Source organism: Penicillium manginii, assembly GCF_028828005.1.
Source record: "Penicillium manginii strain IBT 31320 chromosome Unknown utg000001l:1.0-3466041.0:1.0-3467806.0, whole genome shotgun sequence".
Lineage (NCBI taxonomy): Eukaryota > Fungi > Ascomycota > Eurotiomycetes > Eurotiales > Aspergillaceae > Penicillium > Penicillium manginii.
In genome coordinates, this window is record NW_026643102.1 from 1,520,472 (window position 1) to 1,543,879 (window position 23,408).

Sequence of the window (23,408 nt, forward strand, 5' to 3'; positions counted from 1 at the left end):
ACCACGGTCACTGCTGCCCATAGTACGGCATGTTGCCTCCAGCCCCCGGCCCTTGAGGATAGTAGTAAGTGGTGCCTGGTGGCGTCATCATGCCTCCCATTCCAACCACTCCCCCAGGTCCTGGTCCTGGTCCTGGCCCGTAGTTGTTGGGGTTCTGATACATCTGGTTGGTATCGTAGAAGTAGACCGTACCACCGGATTCATGGGCCACAGTCCCGGGTTGTCCGGCTTGCTCATTCGATGCTTGTGGAAGAACATAGGGCATCGGTTGCTGACCGGGAGGGAAACTTGGCATGGAAGCACCCGGTCCCATCGGTCCATTATATCCAGGATAATACATACCACCCTGATGAGGCTGGTAACCGGGATAGTAACCGGAGGGCTGCTGATATGCGTAGGGGTGGAAAGAGTCTGCGTGCACAGCCCGCTCGGGGATCTGAGAGAGTGGCGTCCCCGAATGCTGACTCGATGAACCATGTAGCTCCTGGCCAAGACCGGCCACGGGCAGAGGGACTTGATGATGAAATGGTTGCTCTTGCTGGGGCTGCGGTGGGTTGAAGTGTAGGTTGGCGGGGGTTTCGATATCTGCTACGGAAACTGTCTTTTGAGGACGAGGTTGATGCATCGGAATTGGAGCCGGGCGGCTTTCACGGTATGGTGGATATGGAGGGAGCATCGTTGGCATGCCCATCTGTCCTGGCATGCCCATACCAGGTCCACCTGGAGGAATACCGACGGGAGGACGCGGTGGGGGCGGCAGGCGAACAACAGGTTTGCCCATATCATGATGAGACATCGATGGACGCGAATAGACCGAGCCTGCTGGCGATGGGAATCCATCCTGGGAGCCCATGCCGAACGAAGATCGCCGGCTGGCAACGCTAGGTGTGTATGAGCCTGGGTAATAACTTGGCCGACGTCCGGTGTAATATCCACCACGGCCACGGCCTCGATATCCTTGCTGGTTAGGACGTAATGCGCGGGGAATGAAGATAAATGAACGCTCAGTAGACGGGAAAATATAACGAGGAGATTGACCAGGAAGTGAGATTCGCACGGGTTTGTCACGCCGCAGAGGAGGGCGGTGCTGGGGAAGGCGCGTATGCTGTTTCTTTGGCACTGAGGCAAATGGTTTCGCCTGGCTCATACCGGGCAAGAACACCACAACCGGTGCATGGCCAACGAGAGTAGTACTGGAGAAGGATCGGTTTGGCGGGGAGGAGCGAGGTGCAGTGGGAACATTTGAAGGGGGGTTCGGTGCTGCTGAGGGGGCCGGCTGTTTGGAACCAGAGCGTTCATCACCAGCTACGGTAGCGTGGAGGTCATGATCCCACTTCCCTTCACTAGCATCGGTCTTTGTAGAGTTTCTGGATGGTATAACGTCAGTGAAACTTGTTTTGTCAATGAATAACAAGAGCTGACCGTACCTGCGGGAATTTCCATCGACAATCAGACCAACAGGGCGAGATGATTTGCCCTTATTGAAGGGACGATGCCCGTTTGTCCCTGCCTCTGTTGTCCGGTTATCGTGGAGAAAGAAGCGGCCCCGCGTGGGTACAAAAGCCGGGTTCTGTTCACGCTCCTTCATATATTTGTCGTGCTCCCGGCGTTTCTTTGCAGCCAGGGTTTCCCGCTTTGGCTCGGTGGGAGGGGCCGACGGCGTTCGGCCGGTCTGGAGCTCTCGATCCTCCTCGAGTTGATCAAAGTCAACCTCCCCACCCTCGTCGGTGATTTTGAGGCCGTTCAACATAGCTTCCGTATCCGATACCGTAGTTTTCAGTCCGGGTTTATTGGGAGATGCCGAGCTGCGTCGTTTCCGTTCTTCTCGTAGCCCACGGCCATTAATCCTTCGGCGATTTGGCTTGCCTGCTTCCTTGGTGATCTGTGTTTCTTCTTCGTCCTCGCTACCTTCTACATCGGCATCCTCATCTTCTTGATGGCTTTCCGCAGAGCCTTCGCTCAAGGAGTCATCTTCCAGATCTCCGGCGGTCGAGCCCTCCTCTTCGCCTTCATCTTCCCTTCTCTTCCTGCGGCTTGCGCCGATATGACGTCGACGAGGGGGAGCCATGAGGTGTTCGGGCGGCAGCTGCGAGCTGATCAAGTCGGATACCTTCCCCCTGGGAGACAAGGTTGGCGTTAAGGACCGCCAACCAGGAAGGGATGGGTGAGAAGGAAGAAGTGCGGCGAATGCAGGTGGGCGGTGCAACAAGCAAAAGGTGAATCAAAGGGCAATAAGAATGCTAAAGGAATATGAAACGGTGGGTAAAAAGCACTTTAAAGGATCAAAGTGATGTGAAAGAAGAAGAGAAAAAGAAGAAAGGGAGGTGAAAGAAGAGGAGATGCAGTCCAGACAAAATAGGATGCACAGAGCATCGATATATCGACGCCAGGATGGGCAACGCCTGGAGACGTCAGCAGGGCGGTAGAGGCAATTCTGCCCGTCTTTTCAAGTTTGTTGCCGCTTGGCGGAAGCATTAGGCATTAAGGCTGTTCTAAACTAAGTATCGAGTTCTATAAAGTAAGATGTACCTTGAGTCTACCTATTATCCAAGGAGCCTGTTGGAGTAGGTTATGGAGTAAATTTTGAATTTCTTTCTCTTCATTGTGCGCTCACTTGCCGAGCAGGCCAATCCAAATATCTCAGCGTTGGGTGCAGTACCATACAGTAAGTAAGGGAGCTAATGTGGATCCCCCAGTCTGCTAGCGGATCCCTTGATTGATAACGCCTATCACGACCAGAATACATACAATCAAAAGCACCTTCAAAAATTCAACCGAGTATACAGAACTTTTTAGAGGGGTATCTTTAGGTCCAAGAAGTAGCCCAATGTGGGCTTTCTTGGCTGTGATGCCACGTCAACATGATTGCAGACCACTCAAAGCATCCTTGCTGTAGAGAGGCCCGAAAGAAAGAACTTCTAGATGCCTGACAATGGATCATAGTGGTAGATCGGTACTGCAAGAGCCACGATTGATGTGCATGCAGCATATCCACTGTATCGAAATTTCCCAAACGAGATAACCTTTTTAGTCGAAGCTGACCTTCTTTCCCTGTCCCTCGACAATGGCACCGCTGAGTCGCTGAACAGTTTCCTTGGAGTAGCGACTGTCGTCAATCTCTTGCTTCCGGGGCTTGCGCATGCGGGGTTGCTCTTCGGAAGAGCCATTCTCGTTCTTGCCTCCCTCTCTATCCTTGCCAAAGCGCTTCTTGTATCGGGTTTGCGCATCTTCAGCGAATTCAAAGCGAAGGCGGCGACCCAGGAGGGTGTTCACCCAGACTTTCTCCATGCGAGGCTTTCTGGCCTTCTTCTTCTTCTTCTTTTTCTCGTCGTCAGATTCCGAGTCGGAGCTGTCCGAGGACTCCTCTTCCTCCTCCTCCTTGACCATCACATATCCCCTCACCGCTGCTTCCGCGATCGCAATATCCTCAAATTCCACCCAGGCAAATCCACGGCACTTTCCTGAATCCTGGAAAGTCGCAAGGTGTACATGGGTCAAGGTGCCGCATCGGCCGAAATGCTCTTCGAGTGACTCCTTGGTGGTGTCGAAACTGAGGTTGCCGACATAAAGTCGTCGAGATGGGGGGGGTTACCGCTGGCGGAAGCAGCGATGACAGCCTTGTCGGGCCGACCCTCGAAGTTGTTGGAAGGCTTGATCAACAAAGGACGGCCTGTCAGAAGCTTCTCGTTCGCCTTCTCCACGGCTGTGTCCTGGGCTTCCTTGGTCGAAAAATCAATGTACGCGAAACCCTTGTTCTGAAGTCTGCCAAACTTCTCCGGACCCTTGGACATATTCACCCGAGTAATCGTAGATTTTTCGAGTCCCGAAAATTTCAGAAGATGCTCGACAAGCTCGTTCTCCGTCGTCGAGAAGACCATGTTTCCGACCCAGATTCCCCAGGGAGAACGCTTTGCGGGTTCAGCGGTCGATTTGGATTTGGATTTGGACTCAGTCTTGCCGGACGAGGCATCTTCGGTGTCTTTGGAGGATTCGCTGGTCTTGCTCTTTTTCGCTTGGCGCAAAGCTTTCTTCGATTGGGGTTCCGGCGCAGAAACATCGATCTCGAGTTCAGGGCCATCTTGAAGCTTACGCTTCTTTTCGGTGCGATCCACGGATTCCGACATAATGGCTGATACAGATGAGCCTGTAAAATGAATTGATTCGGAGTGAGGTAATGGTAACTCAATTCCAGATAATTTTGGGAGACTTGAGAATGCCAATGGTCTGCCATAATTTTTTTACGGCGGCCTGCAATTACCAACCGCGCAAGCCGGGCTTGGCGCGCGACGCCGCCCTTTCCGCCCTTTGACTTGATCCGAAGCTCAGCCTCCGCTATCCCCCTTCAATCTCATCTTGATCATCGCCCACCATGGCACAGGAACCTATCGACTCCGCAACTGCCATGGATACTCTACCAGATGCCCCAGCAGACACCGCGGTGAAAGCGCCTGTTCGGTCCTTCAAGTACGATACTATCAAAGACCAGTGATGGCGCTTTGGCTAATCGATCCCCAGGAAGAAATATGCGAAGATGAAGGTCAAATTTGACCATGGAATCCGAGAAAACGAGAATTTGATACGAGAGGAACTGCGCATCGAGGATCTTTCCAAGCGGATCCAGGAACAGAACGAGTATGTCTTCCACCAAGCACCCGCAATCTATTCACCATTCAAAGTCGATTCTAATGTGTCCGAAGTCAATTATTAGAGGTCCTCCTTGAATTCAACGAGAGTCTCCAAGTATCTCCGACTTTACGATTCGACCTAAATATGCCAGCCGATATTCCTTCCCTCCCCACCGCAGAGCAAGTAATCGCCCCCTTGGTAGAGGACGCGACCCTGGCCCGGACGACGTTAAAAGAGGCCAAAACGGAATTGGCGAACGGCACTTTCTCCGCTGGGGCATATCGCCAAGTTGAAGAAAGTATCAAACGAAACAAGGAATTTGCACCAGCCATGAATTACAGCACCCTATGCAAGGTGCCTCATACTGCCACCAATGCTCCAGACGCAGAGAAAATCACCGACGGCGTGGAGCGCAGACTTGGATATTTCACCCCGGAACACGAAACCGAGTATTACTTGGCTCTTGATGCCAAACTTGGTGACGAAGCAGCCGCACTGCAAGTCGAGCGCATCCCCGATCCACCCACATTCGCAGAACGGGAAAAGGATGCCAACCTCCGCAACCCGGCATCGGTCCACAACTGGCTGCGCCGTAACCAGCCTCAGACTCTGCAAGACCACGAGGTTGCATCCGAGAAGTCGACATCACGGCCGTCAAATCAGCGCTCGTCGAAGCGGGCGCCGACGCAGCGTAAGGATGAAGAGGCGCATGAGGAGGAGGGAATAGATGCGGAACCAACCCCTAAAAACAAGCGCAAGCGTGAAGAAGATACCGGATATCGACCCAAGGGGGGGAGTAGCCGCTCAAAGAAAAAGAAGGACGAGTCGACTCCAACTGCCAACCGCACTGCTAAGAAGACTTGAGGTTGGATCCGGTGCTGGGTTCTTATTTTCTCGATCAATTTATGTACTATCATGCATTTGCAGTTCAATTTGATGTTGGTCTTTCTAGAGAGAAGTTGTGACCATCTATGTACGTATAGTATGCTAGTGCTCCTGCACTTCTCAATAAAAGACAGTATCACATGATGAAGCTCTTGGCCTATGGTCAGCTGCTATTAGACCGTGGACTTATACTACCACTGAACATTGGATTAAGGATTCACTTAATTGAAGGTGATATCTCGAATCACAAGTTACTCAAATTCTATTCCATATATACTCTCATGCACGACTTTGTCTCGTAAGTGGAGCAGTCCACTAGGTGGATCAGTCACGTGAATTTAAGAAAGTCTCGGTGCGGATCTCAAGCTCCGGACTTTCTCTGAACTACTCACTATAAACCCCTCGACGCAGATTATTCCAAAGAATCTCGTCTGCGATGGCAATCACAATTCTCCCACCAGTGGTGGAAGACGTCGCTCCCTACCATGCCGATTCCGACGACTCCATGTCCGGCGCAGACTCAGACTCCGACGTTGAAATGAGCGGCGTATCTCGACCTAACAAGAAAGCGCGCACAGGAAATGGGAAAATCAGCTCAGGAATCGTGACTCCCGGAGAGGTCATCACAGCAGATCCCCAGTGGATGAGGTAAGTTTACTCTCAACTCGTCCTTGAACCAGCGCGGGGTCGAAATCGGCCCTCCATAGTCTGAATATGAGTAAAGCTAACATAACATCTCACAGGGGTCACGGCACATACATGAACCCTCTATCCACCTCAATTATCGCCACAGTCGCCGGTAAAGTCCAACAAACCAACAAACTACTCTCCGTCCACCCGCTCCGCGCCCGATACATTCCCGAAATTGGTGATTTGGTAGTGGGACGTATTGTCGAAGTGCAATCGAAACGATGGAAAGTCGATGTCGCCGCTCCACTACTTGCGCAACTTCCTCTCTCCGCGATCAATTTGCCGGGTGGTATCTTGCGTCGACGGACAAGCGCCGACGAACTTCAGATCCGAACTTTCTTCAGCGAGGGCGACTTGGTGGTTGCCGAAGTACAAAGTGTTCACCAAGATGGTTCAGCCTCGCTTCATACCCGATCTTTGAAATATGGAAAGCTTCGAAATGGCGTTTTCCTTGCTGTCACTGGAACTGGAGGTAGCGGGGCATCTACCTCTAGCGTGAAGGGAGGTGTTGGATCTGGGTCTGGGTCCTCGGCCCCGGCGGCTTCAAGTGGCTCTGGTGGAGGAGTCGTGCGATCACGACGACAAGTATGGACACATACTACCGCCAATGGTGGTGGGGATGTGGATATAATCCTCGGCGTGAATGGATATATCTGGATCTCCAAGCATGCGGACGGAGCGGAGGCCGCCTCGTCGACTACAGAGAACGTCTCAATTACACGTATGGAAGAGATGGTTTCAAGTTCAATTTATTCCAGCCAAAACGACAACATCCCACCACAGACCCGCCGGGAGATTGCGCGGTTGACACAATGTGTTCGAGTTTTGGTGCAAGGCGGCGTGCGCGTGGATGAAGACACATTGACCGACTCCTACGAAGCCAGTCTCCAGGTTGATCTAGAAGTCGGTGATGATGATGAAGAGGAGGATTATGCGCAAGAGGGCCGAGAGTATCTGGAGGGGGCCAAGGCTCGGCGAATCTTGGAGCTGGCGATGCAGCGGAAGTAGCTTCCCATGATGTACGATAGATAGTAAATACCCGACCATTCTCGATGAGTTCTACTTGGAATACTGGATTAAAGTCAAAAATAATCTATTCTGTATTTCGTAGCATGCCTAGGTACCTATAACTATGCTCCTGCTCTAAATACCTTATGATCCCGGCACTGGCGGTCAGCCTCTAAACCCGCAGACCCTCAAATAGCCTAGTAAATAGTATCAATACACCAGGAATTCAAGTTTAGTATCTAGGTAGATTTTGGTGCCTTAGTATATTTGTGCAATTGATACTGTTTTTTGGTATTTTTTATTATACTAGCATTCAATGTATATAATACATACACTAGGTATTAACAAAATCAGTATTCACACGTACTAACAGATGCTATTTAGTATTTAAAATTAGTACTCCCAGCCACCAGTGGAACCTTTAGGTTGTTGATCTTTTTGTGATTCCACAGTTCAGCGTTCAGTAGTTCAATTAATGAAAGAAACCACGAACTTATCGAAGTGCTACGTAGTATTGGAATTGGCTGAGACGCTGCCACAATGCAATTAATCTGTCCGGGTCACGCAGTGCCCAGGTGGACTGATGCTCTAAATAACCCACCTTCATAGCCGGGCTGGGCGAATAGCGATCTGCAATCATGGCTACTTTTATACGCTTGGTAATTGGAGGCCTTATACTCCGTGATCAGCCATCAATTGGGGGGGCCAGGCAGAATGCCTTGTCACATCCGGTGCCAAACTCGAAGGATCATCGACCGAAGGGGCCGGGCTGATAGCAACTTGAAGGATTTTGACTGGTGGGAACCTTGGGATGTCGATTGAGAGTCTGGGGCCCTGTCTTGGCTTCTGGCGGCTCACCGAGGTTGGAGACTGAATGTAGCATCAGACCAACCACAATAAATGGAGGAGTGGAGGAGTGGATGGCCTGAACTGGGTGATTGGGCAATTTTACGGCGAATGTCCAACTTGAAACCTTGGAAGCAACTTGCATAGACGGGCATTATGTATTTATGGTGAACTATATAAGGAAATACATATACCTGTAGATATTACTTCCTAGACAATAACTTGAACTTGATCACTATACTTCATCTCAAAGGCTTCTAGAACACTAAATTTCTATCTCTTTACATTTCAACCCAACAAACTATCCCCCATCCGCATCAATGGCAGCCTTCCACCTGCCGTACACCCTCACCTGGGTGCTAGCCCTCATCTCTCTCATGGTGTCCCTCGTAACCGCCGGTCCTTGCGTCGAGATCGATATCAGAACTGACGTTGGACTCGCCGAGCACCATGACGGTAGAATGTGGTACAATCATAAAAGGGTATGTGATGAAAGCAAGAACGACAACAACGGCGACACCTCCTTCAAGTGCGACGACGGATACAGCCTCAAATACAAAACAAACAACAACCCAGAGTCGGGGGCAACAGCCTGGCTCACATACCCGGGGCAAGACGAAGTTGAGGTCGAGATGGAGAAGTACGATCAACAAAACCAGCCAGGGTGTGCGGGAGGTAATTATTCTGCCTTTTCATAGTTTGAAAGACACGTTGCTAATAGTAACATCGCAGGTCCGATCCCAATTACCTGCCATACGTACTTTTATTCGTTCAAGGGGAAGTATTGCTGATATGGACCCATTGCTCTCATTACTCGTTCCCCACTTTCAATACTCTCGTTCTATTTCTTTCTACTTTCGTTTCGGTTATACAATGCTTTTATCCCGTTGAAGAATGGTGCGACTTCCCTGTCTGTTGTCTATGACTGTGTACTGTCCACAAATTCTTCGACCAGGGTCGTCAGAATGCCGGTACGTTGCTACAGGGCAGGTTTGCTGCCCATATTCACACTACGCTCTCTATTCGTGTATTTTTGAGTCTCCATGTCTCGCTATTAAAAAATTCATTCTTTAAGAACTCCGCAAAGTGTTCAAGAGATGTAGGTATTTCTATTATTCAGAGAATCTACGAGGCATACTCCATCCGAGCGAAGATTTAGTGATCACTTCTTGACTTGCCTTCAAGTTTTCATGAGTTCAAATGGTACTTTCACACCCTTCAATTTAAATGATCATAGAATAATTGTCTAGACGCACATTAGATTCAGGGAAATAATAATAATCAGAAGTCGACCGATAAGAAAGAAGAGTGCCTCCAAGCCCTGGAGTTCTTCACTTATTTCGCCTTACTGTCACGGGAACTAAGGAGCAGACTAGGACCCATCGACTACCTAGGTATCTAGGCATAAAAGTAGTATTTAGGAAGTTTGACAAGAAAGGATTTTATAAAGTACTCAAGTACAAAAATACTAGGCACAAACTTCAAGTTGAATGATAGTACATAAAAAGCTTTTCCTAAAGGTTCTCCCTTTTTTACCACCTGGGAAGTCTATTGTTACTACTACCTAGGTAAATCATTACCTCTTTCTTAACTTAGATATATTATATACCTAGGTTTATATTCAATATCTTCTGGTACGTAGGTAAATCTGGATACTAAGATTTATAACAAAGATTTGCCTCTACCCAACCTCCTACCTAAGAGAGAACCGATGAATTCAATCTTGAACTAAGAAGACCACATGCGGGAATGCTCAGATACCCACAGATCAAACATACGACGTAGCGTGACCAGGAAAAGGCAGTAATAGCGTTTCGATGAACCTTGGAAAGTGAAAGCTTGAGGAAGAAGGAAGCTGAGGCGGAAGCTAGATACAGGTATAGGCAGGGTTGCCTTCGCGGATTCCATATACACAAGGCATTAACGATAATGGCAATGACATAGGTCATTACATCACGAGACACATGGGCTCCAATTTTCATTTCATGTATTATATTGACAGCAGCTTTTCCCGCACTGCTGACTTTAAGTCTCCGACTGCGAGGTGGGGGCTACGCTTCAATTCAAGTTAGTACTTGACCTCCAGCGATGAGCTTTCGGATAAATTATTGACTTTAAGGCTTCTAACCGAACACATAGATAACATGATGAGGATTTAAGCTTGTCCAAAGTGTTATGTACCACCATCCATAGGATATAAAGAAAAGACACTCATCCGCACAGCCATGTTTGCACGACATGGTATCTACAAATATGACGTTTTAACAGATCCCAACAAACCAAAGAACGCATATATCCTGTATTAAGAGAAAAAACAATGGAATATTAATCAGTGTCCTGAAATTAGACAGGCACAGTTTTGTTTACTATTTGAAGAAATAGTTGCGTCGTGAGTCTTGGCGGGTTGCCTCAGTTCCAATATGAAGAAGATCTGCATGAAGATCTGCATGCTAAGTATTGACGATCTGCAATATGCCCAGGGGTCTTGTTTCGGTTTCTTGTTCTTTTGATCAAAAGACTGATACTGGCCACCATGAATAAGGAATATTCTGATATTACATCATTCTGCACTCTAGGGGGCCTGACTTCCAACTTGAATATTGGAAGACCAGCCTATTGTCTATCTTTTATAGCCGAAGAATCACATGATGCCTTGGGGATATATTGTATAAATACCCTTCAGTATCTGCTGCAGGATAATCTCAATCATCATCACAAAAAGCCTTCAAGAATCAATATTTCTACAAACTTCGAATCTCTACCATTATCACGATGTAAGTCTCCAAGCAATTGCGTCAATACGACTTTTATAAGTCTCTTAAGGCTAATACCTTTCCAAAGGCGTTTCTCCATCATGACTTTCCTCGTCGCTTCAGCTGCTTTTGCGGCCGCTGCGCCCCAGCCTGCTGCCGAGGCAGCCCCCGCTGCTGAAGTCGACACTCGCGATGTTTTCGGGCAGCTTCAGAAACGTTGCCAGAGCGATGGACAGTACTGCGACTATGTTGGTATTCGCTGCTGTGCTGGATACTGCTGCCACAACCGGGCCTGTGGAAAGTGTTAAGGGGTGAATCTGCCTTTTCTTCCCGACAGACTTCTGTGTATGCCGAGAATATGATCATGGCGGAATGAGAAGATTCTGCCTTGGACAAGACAGTTTCTTTTGCATTTAGCCCGTACATTGATTTTCCCCCCAGAGATGTATGTGCAGCGTCACATAGCATACTTGAGTTCCATTTTCACGATTCAACATCATATACATAAGAGAATTGGAATATAGATGTTATTATGCGATAAATACAATCTTTTACACCGATCGAAGACATCTTCAATTTCGACTTAAGAACTTGACAATCTGGTATGTATCCTTTACGCAGATCAATTAATGAAACACGAACCGTATATTGTGGGGTAAATTGTAGCTCAATATAGCCGGGATACCGGAGAAGCGAGGCCCAGTGTATGATCTAAGATGAAATTCACTGCTATGGGGCCAAATGCTGCAAAGCCCTAGAGAGACTGTGTGTTCAGGCGCGAAAAGGAAACGCGCATGTTTATTTATAGTGGGCCGTGAGTCAACTTGCCTTTATACACCGAGGACTTGAGGTAGATCTCAATCATTCACAGCAGCGTAGTAGATGCTTGAACAGAAAAGACACTCAGAGTGGGAGACGGTATTAACTTCAAGAATCTAAAAGCCTAGATTATTGGAGAAAACTTGACCTATTAAGGCTGCCCAGTTACGATTCAAACCATGACGCAATGACTTCGAACAACCTGCTCTCCCGAAATCTCAGCCTTCTGAAAACAACACGTCAACAATTTCCTAGACTTCTAAGACTTACCAATTCGGTTTGCACTTCTCCCATGAGTTAGGGTCACAATCACAAGAGGATATCCTTGTAACTATCTTCAATTTTTGGTCTACCAAGCACTCAATGGACCTTGACCTATTAGAGCCAAGATCATTACAGGGACAGCAACCTTAGCGAGTCCATAATTCAGGATCACCAAGTGAGTGGTGTCGAGAAGGCCATATTTCAAAAAGGTAAGATGATCTTATATTCCTTAGAACCTTGCCAGTTGCTTAGCTATGTAAGATAATATCTTTCCGCTTGTCGTCTAGTCATTTCATATCTAGCATGCCTCGCATAGATAATGATTGGATCCTGAGCCTCCTGTGCAGCACATTCCAGCGCAGCAGCGAATATTGATACCATCGCAGGCCTGGTCGATAACAGAGCATCGCTTCTCCAGCCGGAAAATATCGCGGGCATTGACGCTGGGAGCGGGTGCAGCAGCTGCAAGAGCAGCTGAAGCGACGAGGAAAGTAGTAATCACAGAGAAATGCCTATGAGGTTGAGTTAGTAAGTAAAATATTTCCAAGGCGATCGACGCCATTATTTGGAAACTTGCATTGTGGTGTTTGTGGAAAAATTGGTCAAGAGGCCTCAAGAAATCCTGAAGAGTTTTCTTTGCGATAGTGGAGGAAGCCCCATTCCAGAGGAGATGGCTTCTTTATAGATGAATCTCCGAGGTGATATATGCTTGTTTCAATCCCGAAGAACAAGATAGGCGTCCAAAACCAGACCCACTAGGTTGGGGAGCGATGTAATACCAAGTAATTAGTCTCCACTCATAAAAAATCTCTTTTGGCCAAACACGAAACACAACAGTATGTTTGGGTAGATCGTTGCTCGATAAGTAGGGAGATATTCGCACCTCCAAACACCGAGGCGACCAGCCAAGGCTGACATTTAAACGTGAAGCCTGCTGCAGAGAGGACATGAAGGCTCGTTAGTCAGCCCAAATCTCTTATCACGAAACGCTTGACTAAAAAGGAATAAATTCTCCTCCAGTCCGGCGACCGGTGGCTTAGACTGCCTCTGAAGTCCTTCATGATCTTCACGATCAACACGCAACGCACATACGCGTGCAGGGTGTTGCCTATAGCTGCATGTGAAGCAATTAGGGGCTGGCTGCGGGCCTAACCCAGGGGTGGTTACTTTCTAGTATCGCATACTCGGGGCGATTTACAGCGGTAGTCGTCATCTCTAAAATTGGAGAAGGATTTCACTCAGTAACGACCGGAAACACTAGTCTTCGCGACTATGATTGTGAAGCTACCAAGTTCTGGATGTAAGTGTGCGGTAAGCATCGTCGATACGATTGATATCATGGTTGCTAAGGAGAAATAGGTCAATACCGGTACAAGCAACTCCATATCGGCGCAAATCACCGGAGTTCACCTTCCCAGCAAATTAGTGCGATGTGGGCAGCCTCGAGAGAAGCGATTGTTCAGTGAGTCGGCTGGTCGACCGCAAATTAGTTTGATTTCAACGTCTTCGTGGTCATCACGCTGCATGCAACCTCATAATGGGCCGTGTAGCGGGTCTTTGACTCAATATAGTCTTCTACCACAGGATAAGGGAAGGGTGTGATGGATTGCAGGCACATTTCCTACCCAACTCTGGCGGCCTCAGGTGTTGAACAGGCATGTGATCATGGCAGTTGACTCCGGGGTATCGATGACTATAGCAACTTGATAGACTCGAACAGACAGTTGGTAATGAAAACTGTAATAAGATCTCTTTGCTAGTTCTAGGTTGCGATCAATATCAAGTGGGATAAAAATTCTCTTCGTCGAAGTCCAAGAAATGAAAACACAAAAATAAAAGCAAAAAACAAAAAGCAAAACATACAACAGATATTGTGTGGTGGTGGTCATCTAGCGCCCACGAGCTGTCCTAGGCGGGTGAAGGTGGATTGGCTGGAGAAGTTGACCATCTTTTCTCTGGTATTGTTTGGAAAAAATGGGTAACTGTTGATAGAAATGCTGTAATGCTAGTCTAGTTGGTCTCGGAGGGAGCTGAAAAATATATGTACAGCTCTATAAGTGCCGGGGAAAGGCTTGTATTCTTGGCGGGACCGGGTTACGCTCTATCCGTGAGCTTCTCGGCACCGGAGAACCGGGATCTGTGGCCAAGTTCCACCACGGCCGCTCCCTCCGCAGGTACGGCAGGCCCGGTTCCGCTCCTACATCCTCTGTCGTGGAAAAGCGGCGATGGAAATTTCAGTGCTAAGATATTTGTCACATGGAATACTAAATTGCCTGCGTATTTGTATGTAAATTTGAGTAACACTTTGGCTTCGGTATTGTACTCCGAATACTCAGTTACAACACATGGGGAGGGCTCAAGCCGACCCCTTTCTTTTTGTTAACCTTCCTCAATCAATCGTGTTTCTGACGATTCCGGTAGTCACCCTTCTTCTTAATTCAATACTAGCATATACACCTAATCGGCCTGCTTTGACATATCCTCATTGTCGTTAATGTTGTGAAATACGGCCGCCCCTCCCGCACAGGAAGCTCAGGCTCTCATTGAAGACTTGGCCAATGGCTTGAGAATTATCAAGCAAAGGTCATCTATTCCTGGATCTAATTAGTAAGCTCTGTTGTTGACGGATAGACACGGGAGCTGGGTCTCAGCAGGCAGTTGAAATAAGGACCCTACAAGCGTATACTCGAAGTGATCATTCAATTACATTGTTATAAAGGTACCACCTCGCCAGGCAATGTGAAAAATTATTCACTAAACTTAATATCTGAAGTTCTTCTTCTAAGACTATCTGGATATTCAAATTGAAAAATAAAGAGTTTCTATCTGTTTACGTCACTCTTTTAGAGCCATCTCCCACAATGTCCATGGAGTTCTATGGTTTGAGACATAGCGGGGGACAACAAAAACCTGTATATCATGTAAAGCGGCTTTGAAATAGCAGTCTCACGAATATTTCGTAGCGAATATAGCATATCTGTTCGTTCAATGTGAAAATTTTAGGGTTGTCTTAATGTACACTTTTCAAATCCATTGGAATTGCAATGGACCAACGAAAAGTGATCAGACAGTGGGTTTAGGAAAATTGACGGTTTCAGTAAAGCGATTAAAACTAGTAAGATGATATACATACCTAGGTAGATGACACACCGGAGAATGCAGTATTCTATATTTCGGTAGTCTTCTTGTATCTCTTTCGGATTTGTTGCAACAAGGACTACCTTTTTGCAACCATAAAATCACCGTGACATGGAGTAAGCGCTTTGGGATTGCAACCTTGTCTCTAGAATCCTGGAAGTTCAAGTTTGTCTTGTCCTGTTCTTGTGGTCTGCAAAGGGCAACGTGATCGTATATCCTGTTATCGCCCTCCGGACCTTCCAAATCTGATGATTGGCAATCAATCCGGTCCACGAGCTAAAACGAATAGCCACTCCCTTCCAGTTGTAGGCCTACCTGTGGACAAGATCGCCATTGATCGCCAGTATCGCGCCCACGACGCGTGCTCCCGCAAGGTGCAGCCCTGATTCCCAGTAGGGGTTCTGGCTCACAACACCGGCAGCACAGTCGCTATGCCGCCCCACCTTTTCAAAGACAAAAGTGGGCCCAAAAATCAGCCGGCAGCGTACATAACTCTGTCTTTCAGAAGCAAGATAGACTTTTCAAATCACACGGTTCGCATATGAACAACTCAATCCCCTGTAACTCCTGTAAACGCCAAAGTTCTGGCCATGTCGATCTTTCCAGAGATTACTCAACAAATTGCTATCCGGGATCCTAGACCAAAATCAGGTTGACCCCTCCATACGGACGACTGTCCGCACTATCAGGCGCGGGGCGTAGTATAACGCTTCTCCCATCTCCATTCATGAACTCTTCTTTTCTAGGTCCAACTTTGTTCAGTATCCCTGAGAGGTCGATGATCCTCCGCCCCACCGGTATCTCTACTATATCCAAACAAGCACTGGATAATGATCCTTGGCGGCGCTACGAAGCCAGAAGGCGGATTTTCCATCCATGACACCGGGAGGTGTCGGGCGCGTAGGTCTAGATTGATCGTCACGACTCGGGTTCCGGCGCTAACAGGGGTTTCAAAGTACGGCGAAACTCGAAGTACAAACCACTAATACCTACTGAAGGTCTGTTCCTCAAGTTACGTTAACAACGCCCCCACCTCCCCTCTCTTCATGGCTTCCCATTCATTATATTTCTGTTTTTGAGTTATTAGGAATCAGGTTTAAACGAAGAGGAAAGATACATTCTTGAAATCTTGTGAAGAAAGTCAGAATAACTTGTTTGGATGGGAGAAAGGAGGTCTAAGCAAGGCGGTGTGGGGACCACTAAAGGATGGATAACGGATGACAGAAAATCATTTTGCCAGTTCTTATGCGTTAAATCATATTAGGCTAAACTTGCCGGCCTCATCCACATGACTGCACATTGCTCTTTCAAATCACGACCACGTATCCATACAACACCGCAGGGAGCAATTATTGGATAGTTTTGACCGTCATGGAGTACTCTCAAGACACCGCCTCTCAAGCATGTGGCGCTTGTAAGAAACAAAAAAGAAAATGCGACAAATTATTGCCCGAGTGCGGCCGATGCCTCCGCGCCAGCCGCACCTGCGACTATGCAGATACACCAAAGCCACCTGCCACTACAGCCGATCTGGAAATTCTTCAGGAAAGGTTGATCGAACTGGAACATCGATTAAGCGGCGCTTCTGAGCCGGATTCTCTGTCAGCTACAGTCAGCATTTCAAGCCCAAGTACTCTTGCCACTGAATCCAGTGCTCCTAGTCGAGGACCCAACAACTTTCCGTCAGCATTATTCTTGGATATTGACTGCTACAAATGGTCCCATATGCAACTTCCGCGGCCAACTACCCGTATTCCCATGGTGAGAAGTATTTATCGTTACTTTTCTTCGTATATTCCTTCCCTCCTTTCCCGGCACATTGCTGATTAAAATACAGGATATACTCACTATTCTCAACCAGGGAAATAGTATATTGGAAACGTCTACGCTCTACTTCGATACGATCCACCAGTGGATGCCAATTATCTCGAAAAAGCGACTAGAATCTGGCATTTCGTTGAAGGATGGTGGGCCGGAAGTTGCGCTGCTTTTCCTCACAATGAAGCTAAACGCCTCCCCTCCACCGGCCGGCAACAAGTTCGACCCAATTTATTCGGCTGCTAAAAGTTTCATGGTGACCTTGGAAGCCAGTGGGGCGGTGTCACTCATTTACCTGCAGGCCATGACTTTGATGGCCGTGTACGAATACAGCCACTCCATCTATCCTGCGGCCTGGATGACCGTGGGAGCATGTGCTCGGTTCGCTGAGCTTCTTGGTATTACACCTGGTAAAGATTCGATAAAAATTATTAGTCCGGTTGTAAGTATGGAAATTCTCAAGTACAGTATGGGAAAGAAACTCACAGACTATTTCCAATAGACCACGTGGACCGAGTTGGAGGAGAAAAGACGGGTGTGGTGGGCCATATATCTCTTGGATCGCATTATTTCCCTAGGCAGCCGGAGGAGGTTCTGCCTCCCCAATCCTGTGGATACGGATGTCCTCCCTGCGGATGATGATGCATGGGTGAATAGACATCTCTCTATCTTTTATGCCATACCTTGACTGATATCATCTCTTCCAGAATTCGGGTGATGTAGCCGGTGTAGTACTTTATCCAATTACAACATCCTTTTCCACGCCAGTCTCGCCCTTCTCTCGCTTATGCCAGTCGGCCATGCTCATTAGTCGTGCCACCATATGTCGTGGCGATTCACAGGCAGAGCTTGCGGAACACATTGCCGCTGTTCTTAGCCTTACTGAGGACCTAAACAGCTTTAACTCTATTCTTGCTGAAGAAATGAAGCCGTCGTCCCTCAACGGATATATCCGACTACTCGCCCCGCGGTGCCTTACGTGGTCAACCCTCTTTCTGCTACTCGATAACTATTGCTGTCCGGAGAAAATTAGCGATGAACCAGGCTATACTTTAACCGCGGGCGCTAAAGTACAAGTTGAACTTGTAGCCCAGGTCCAGGCTACGCTAGTAGTGCGAAATATCAGCGACCAGGCGCACGGAATAACCGCGAACCTCATGGATATTATATCTCACATGGCATGTAGCGATCAACTAGGGACTCTAAGCCCGTTCCTTTTGGATGCGCTCTACTGCGCCATGATAACGTTCCAATGGATCTTTCGCGAAAGTGGTGACGAGCAAGCTAAAGCCAGATTAGCTGATATAGAGGCTTATATGGGAAAGTTGAGTGAGCGGTGGATGTTGGCGGCGGAATACATTGCTCTTGGCGGAATCTACCGTAATGTAGGACGCGCCTAAGGCCAATTCGAGGCCTCCGTTCGTTTTTCAACTCCATTACAAAACCACTGGCTACATACCCATAACGGCAAATAGAAAACCAACCATCCGTCCACTTTATAATTTATGCCCTCGGAAAAGCCACGGATAAGGAATGGGTCAGCCCTCAATGGGGCTAACTTTGTGGGAGCCTTAGGACAGACGATCCCTGTCACATGAAGACCCTGAACAGAACAGTCGAGGATAGATATATCGAAGAGGTAATCAAGCCATTAGAACTGCTGTTGTGCAGGGTACACTGGCAAAACCCTTCCCCAGATCAAGAGCAGAGTGAACAGAGGACTACATCGCGGACTCCTGGGGACACAAACGACTAAGATTAACCTACACTCAGGAGTAAGCGGAGCAGTAATGAAGGCGTGTTACCAAGGGCCGAGCTCTCGGATCGCAATGAAGACCATCCATCGTGATAAGGTGGAACAAGCAGCTGAATCGGCGATGTCACAAAAAGGATCCTCGCCGTCGCTGGTGACTATTCAATCAGGTACAGGCTATAGAGGCTCTCTAAGCCAGCAACAAATATCCCTTTGAGTGCTTAGGATATTGCTTATATTAGTTCCCAGATCTTCACGTCGGCTGCGGCTGGTATGGCCTGTTGGGTATTTCGAGAAGTACAGGCAAACTTTCCTCAATGTTTTGTGTCAGGACATATTTTCACACTAGGTTGTCTGTTATCAATCTATGTCTTGGTACATTAGGTTAGTTAGGGCAGTCTTCAACTCCCCGTGTAAGAATAGAATACCATTGCCGTTCTCTCAGCCATACTCGCTTCATTTTGGTGCGCCGAATGGTAGTCTTCGTGAAGGTCATGCTGATACAATTAACGCCAAAGTTTCCAGACTCCAGCTCGCTTGTCACTCACAGAAAGAATCTGAAATACATCGGAAGCAAACCTACTTGCTTGACCGCTGCTCCAAAAGCGAGGGACAATAGTAGGGCCTTTTTCGAGTCGCTTAAAAAAAAAAGAAAAACAGTTTCTTATTGCGAGGGCCGGGGCGGACTTTTGGATGGCCTTACAGATCAGTCCATTCCACACTGTAATGCCGACAGTGACTCGAAGCCAGCTCGTTGCGAACGATGGAAAGAACCCCATCTTCTTAGGGATAGGACTCTATGGTGAGCTTGCCTGTCCATCGGGCTTGATATATGAAGGCATCCAGGGCCATGCCAAACACCATGTTGTCACTGTAAACTGGTATGCACATGGTTACTTAGGTTAGGCTTATCAAGGTGTCTTTATGATCTTCCGATCCACCATAGAGTTTCGCCACGTTACGAAAACCGCCCTACTCGCTTTTGTCGTACGACAATTGGCATCCTTACGGGCTTAACTCAGTCATTATAATATCATTGAAACAAGAAAAATACTCTCTAAGAAGATCTGACTATCATATTCAACATAATGAGATCATACAACATACTTCTCTTGACTGCCTGTGCTTGAAGGGTCATTCCAACGTATTATTGATAAAGTGAAAAAAAAATTAGATTGCGGAGTCTAAACAGCGGTAATCGAATCTTGGCGCCAATCAAAGGTCAAAAAAAAAAAAGCTTTAAATCAATAGCTGCGTGCGTGAGGGGTCAGCTCCGCGATTTTCTGTGTCACGGGCAACGCGCATTATGCGGAGCCAAAGACAAAGTTGTTAGTCCGATGGCACGCGGCCGCCAGAATCACCGCCTCTCCTGGATTATGCGTAGATAAGTGGTGGATCTTGTCCACTTTCGTCTTCGCCACTCCTATCTGATTTGGCCAGGCGTCATTGATTTCAGACCCGGCATGTGGGTCAGCGGGAATTGCGGCCGCCTTCACAATAGCTGCTGGATATGTCTCTCATAAGGCTTGGCAGCCCAACCTTAATTGAGCGAATGAGCTCTTCCTCGATGCCCATCGAAAAGTATATAAACTCTTGACGTCGCCGGACTTTATCCTATTGTTTTAGTTCATTTTACACGCACCAACCGACCAAATGAGTTTAAATCTTGGAATGAGATGCAGCACCGTTCTGCCTAATAAAGCAACGTTAACTGAGCAGAACTTGCCGGACCAGAGTGGAAAGGTGGGTATCCACATCAAGATCTTTTTCTTTCTCGATTAGTTGACTAACCTTCAGAGTAGGTGTTCCTTGTCACAGGTGCCTCTGGAGGCCTCGGCAAACTTCTCACAGATATCCTGTATCGTCATAATGGCAAGGTTTACCTTGCTGCCCGGTCCGAGTCGAAGACAAAGGAGGCCATCGAGGAGATCAGGGCGGCCCATCCGTCATCAAAGGGTGAACTGATCTTTCTCAGCGTGCAGCTCGACGATTTAACCACCATCAAGAAGGCAGCTGATGAATTCTTGGCGAAAGAGGATCACTTGGATGTTCTTTGGAACAATGCAGGTGTCATGGTCCCCCCCGAAGGCTCTCGAACAAAGCAGGGCTATGAGCTCCAGTACGGTGTGAACAACATCGCCCACTTTTTGCTTACGCATTTTCTTCGCCCGGCACTCGAGACTGCGGCAAAACAAGCACCTAGAAACTCGGTCCGCGTCATTTGGGTTTCTTCAAGTGCTGCCGATGCTGCACCAAATCCTGCTGTCGATCTGACCAACATGGATTACCAACGAGAGGAGGGTGCTTGGATGAAATACTCACGTAGCAAGGCGGCTAGTGTAATTCATTCGGCGGAGTTTGCACGAAGAAACAAGGGTACGGGCATTATTAGCCTGGTGAGTAAATCATGATTAATACGCGCGCTGGCTTTCTTGTTCCTGATCACAGACTTCAGGCTCTTAACCCCGGAAATTTCGTGACGAATCTTCAGCAAAATATGTCCAAGATGGAACTCACGATGTTTGTATGTTCCCGACATGGACTTATGCTTGCTTTGAAATAATACTAAACTATCATAATAGAAACTCATTGCGTCGGAACCGATAAATGGCGCTTATACCGAATTGTTCGCAGGTATCAGTGACAAGATTACAGAGGAGAACAACGGAGGATGGGGTGAGGCACCTGCGCATACCCCCGTTTTCTTTAGAGCCTTTTCCCCGCTAACTTTTTCTAATAAGTATCCCCTTTCGGTAAGCTTGAGAAAGTCCGAAAAGACTTAGTGGAGCCGGCCCTCGGAGAGAAGTTTTGGGACTGGACTTTAGAACAGGTGAAACCCTACCTGTAGAGATGCTGAATAATCAACATCTTCAGTGTTGGAGAATGCCAGAGAGTGGAGCTCTATATGTGGTTTAAACTACACCGCGACCTATTGAATGTTCTATATCAAACCTCAAAGTCTCCGCTTCTAATTAGTCACCCTCTTCAAGATTGTCTGCTTTAATGATTGAGGAGATCATTTCTCTAGTTAAGTTCGAATAAGCGCATATCCATCATCGCTTTGCTTCGGGTCTGAACCAAATGGTCTTACATATGGCCAATTTTCCACCATAAAAATGTGGCGAGCAGAGCCTTTCTATGTAGAACACTCAATTCCCTAGTAAAATACCTACTGACGTCATCGCATAGAGTGTGTCGCAGTCGTATCTGGAGCATATGCTATACTTTAAGGCGATGACACCCGCATTCCCCATTACATTTGGGACGCCTCAATTGTATGAGAGACTCTGTACAACTGTTTCAGCAGGGTTGGGGTGGTGGGGCAGGCGTCCGTATTTTGGAATTAGACTAAAAGTTGGAAGGCGGAAATTGGCCCCACGACGACCTAGAGGCAGGCAATTTCACTGAGCAAAATCCAAGCTTTGAAGGAGATGAAGGGGCTACAGTAGAATAATTGCAGTTAAGGCTACCCTGTTGATAGGGAGCGAAACACGGGCCCAGCTGGATAGGAGAGTCAGGACAAGCCGAGCCTGGCGAGGGGAACGCGGCCGCGCCAACCATACATTACTAACGCCATTCCGTGCGCTCGTCTTGTCGGATTCTCCAGCCCATCTCTAAGTACAGATTGCATAAAATATACCTGTGCAGTTACTGAAGGTACTCGGTAGTCAATGTTCCCTTGCTGTTGGAGAATGTCACACGTCTACGAAGTTGTTGCGTAAGAGCATCGGAATCAACCCTGGCAACGATATCCTGTCCATCAAGGGAAGGGTTAAACATAGTCAGGCCGTGAACTTTACCATATACACCTTGATTCACCAGTCGTAAAAACTATTAATCTTATATTCTCATGCTAGTTAACTTGGATGAAATATAAGCGCTTAATAATGAATTACGCTTCTGTGCTTGCATGGGAATTGCGTTGTGCGGGGGACGCGGCCGCCGATTGCCAAGGTGCATGCTGTCCCCCCGCCCTGGAGACATTTCAGGGATTACATTACAAAACATTACATACATTTATACTCAAGCCTGGTCAACAGAATCTCTGGCGGCCGATTCAACATTCCTGTCTGCTGGAATTAATTCCAACTTAAGGCTTTACCAAAGTCGTACTAGATCACGCCTCCAGAAGTATCTGTAAGCTGGTTTACCACAATATCGCCTAGTTGAATATCTGCCTTGTTTCTTGGTATCACTCCACCGATCCCGACCATCAAACCGAACCGGATAGAGTAAAGACTTGAAAGCAATTTTATCGCCGTCGTTGCCGCTGATACATTGCCATATGATCCGCCTGGTAAACAGGTAATGACGATATTATGGCCTCCAATGTCCCCGAGAATGTATTTATCTTTATCAGTCAATATCTAGAGAGACTAGGGTATATTGTGTCTTGCTTCAGCTTCGCAACCGCCGTTTCTAGTAACAATGCGCATATCCATCCGACCGTGTAATCTTCATGAGATAGGAGAGACCTGGTAGCCATGATCGCTCAGAACTCGATATGGAAATATGGATGAATATCAGATAAACTGAAGGTAGGAACTAGACATGAATATCAGTGTTGAGCAGCAGCGGGGTTAAGACCTGAGGCTAAGGCATCGAATGCACCCGTCCAGTTATCCTTGTATTGTGGGGATGGGAACACCGTGTCACTGGGACAAGGGACTTTCAATGCTTGTTTATTTTGCACCGAACTTTTCAGTCATTACGGTTCTTAGTCTGTCGTATCTTCCATGACTAATAGTATTATCAAACTTACTCATTAATTACTCTGTTAGATCAAAAGCACATTATTTACACCCTCT

The 23,408-nt window shown here is 47.5% G+C and overlaps 8 protein-coding genes across 8 annotated transcripts; 6 read left to right on the top strand and 2 right to left on the bottom strand.

The window, feature by feature from the left end:
- Positions 1-7: 7 nt before the first annotated feature.
- N7533_000546 (uncharacterized protein) lies at positions 8-2,068 on the bottom strand (the record flags this gene model as incomplete). The annotated part of the gene is made up of 1 exon (XM_057097196.1): positions 8-2,068. The coding sequence occupies one exon, from the start codon at positions 2,066-2,068 to the stop codon at positions 8-10; it is 2,061 nt and encodes a 686-aa protein (XP_056965689.1).
- Positions 2,069-3,027: 959 nt separating this feature from the next.
- Positions 3,028-4,124, bottom strand: N7533_000547 (putative RNA binding protein Rnp24; the record flags this gene model as incomplete). Its single annotated transcript, XM_057097197.1, is given in 2 exon segments — positions 3,028-3,550; positions 3,565-4,124. 2 exon segments carry the CDS (start codon positions 4,122-4,124, stop codon positions 3,028-3,030), a joined length of 1,083 nt encoding a protein of 360 aa, XP_056965690.1.
- Positions 4,125-4,369: 245 nt separating this feature from the next.
- N7533_000548 (uncharacterized protein) lies at positions 4,370-5,490 on the top strand (the record flags this gene model as incomplete). Its single annotated transcript, XM_057097198.1, has 3 exons — positions 4,370-4,464; positions 4,516-4,632; positions 4,698-5,490. The coding sequence occupies 3 exons, from the start codon at positions 4,370-4,372 to the stop codon at positions 5,488-5,490; spliced, it is 1,005 nt and encodes a 334-aa protein (XP_056965691.1).
- A 457-nt stretch (positions 5,491-5,947) lies between these two features.
- Positions 5,948-7,209, top strand: N7533_000549 (exosome non-catalytic core subunit RRP4; the record flags this gene model as incomplete). The annotated part of the gene is made up of 2 exons (XM_057097199.1): positions 5,948-6,159; positions 6,255-7,209. 2 exons carry the CDS (start codon positions 5,948-5,950, stop codon positions 7,207-7,209), a joined length of 1,167 nt encoding a protein of 388 aa, XP_056965692.1.
- Positions 7,210-8,375: 1,166 nt separating this feature from the next.
- N7533_000550 (uncharacterized protein) lies at positions 8,376-8,846 on the top strand (the record flags this gene model as incomplete). Its single annotated transcript, XM_057097200.1, has 2 exons — positions 8,376-8,719; positions 8,777-8,846. The coding sequence occupies 2 exons, from the start codon at positions 8,376-8,378 to the stop codon at positions 8,844-8,846; spliced, it is 414 nt and encodes a 137-aa protein (XP_056965693.1).
- A 2,063-nt stretch (positions 8,847-10,909) lies between these two features.
- N7533_000551 (uncharacterized protein) lies at positions 10,910-11,116 on the top strand (the record flags this gene model as incomplete). The annotated part of the gene is made up of 1 exon (XM_057097201.1): positions 10,910-11,116. The coding sequence occupies one exon, from the start codon at positions 10,910-10,912 to the stop codon at positions 11,114-11,116; it is 207 nt and encodes a 68-aa protein (XP_056965694.1).
- Positions 11,117-16,754: 5,638 nt separating this feature from the next.
- N7533_000552 (fungal specific transcription factor domain-containing protein) lies at positions 16,755-18,247 on the top strand (the record flags this gene model as incomplete). Its single annotated transcript, XM_057097202.1, has 4 exons — positions 16,755-16,790; positions 16,867-17,289; positions 17,350-17,496; positions 17,555-18,247. 4 exons carry the CDS (start codon positions 16,755-16,757, stop codon positions 18,245-18,247), a joined length of 1,299 nt encoding a protein of 432 aa, XP_056965695.1.
- Positions 18,248-20,253: 2,006 nt separating this feature from the next.
- Positions 20,254-21,448, top strand: N7533_000553 (uncharacterized protein; the record flags this gene model as incomplete). The annotated part of the gene is made up of 5 exons (XM_057097203.1): positions 20,254-20,343; positions 20,403-20,996; positions 21,056-21,124; positions 21,183-21,276; positions 21,342-21,448. The coding sequence occupies 5 exons, from the start codon at positions 20,254-20,256 to the stop codon at positions 21,446-21,448; spliced, it is 954 nt and encodes a 317-aa protein (XP_056965696.1).
- Between the last annotated feature and the right edge of the window lie 1,960 nt (positions 21,449-23,408).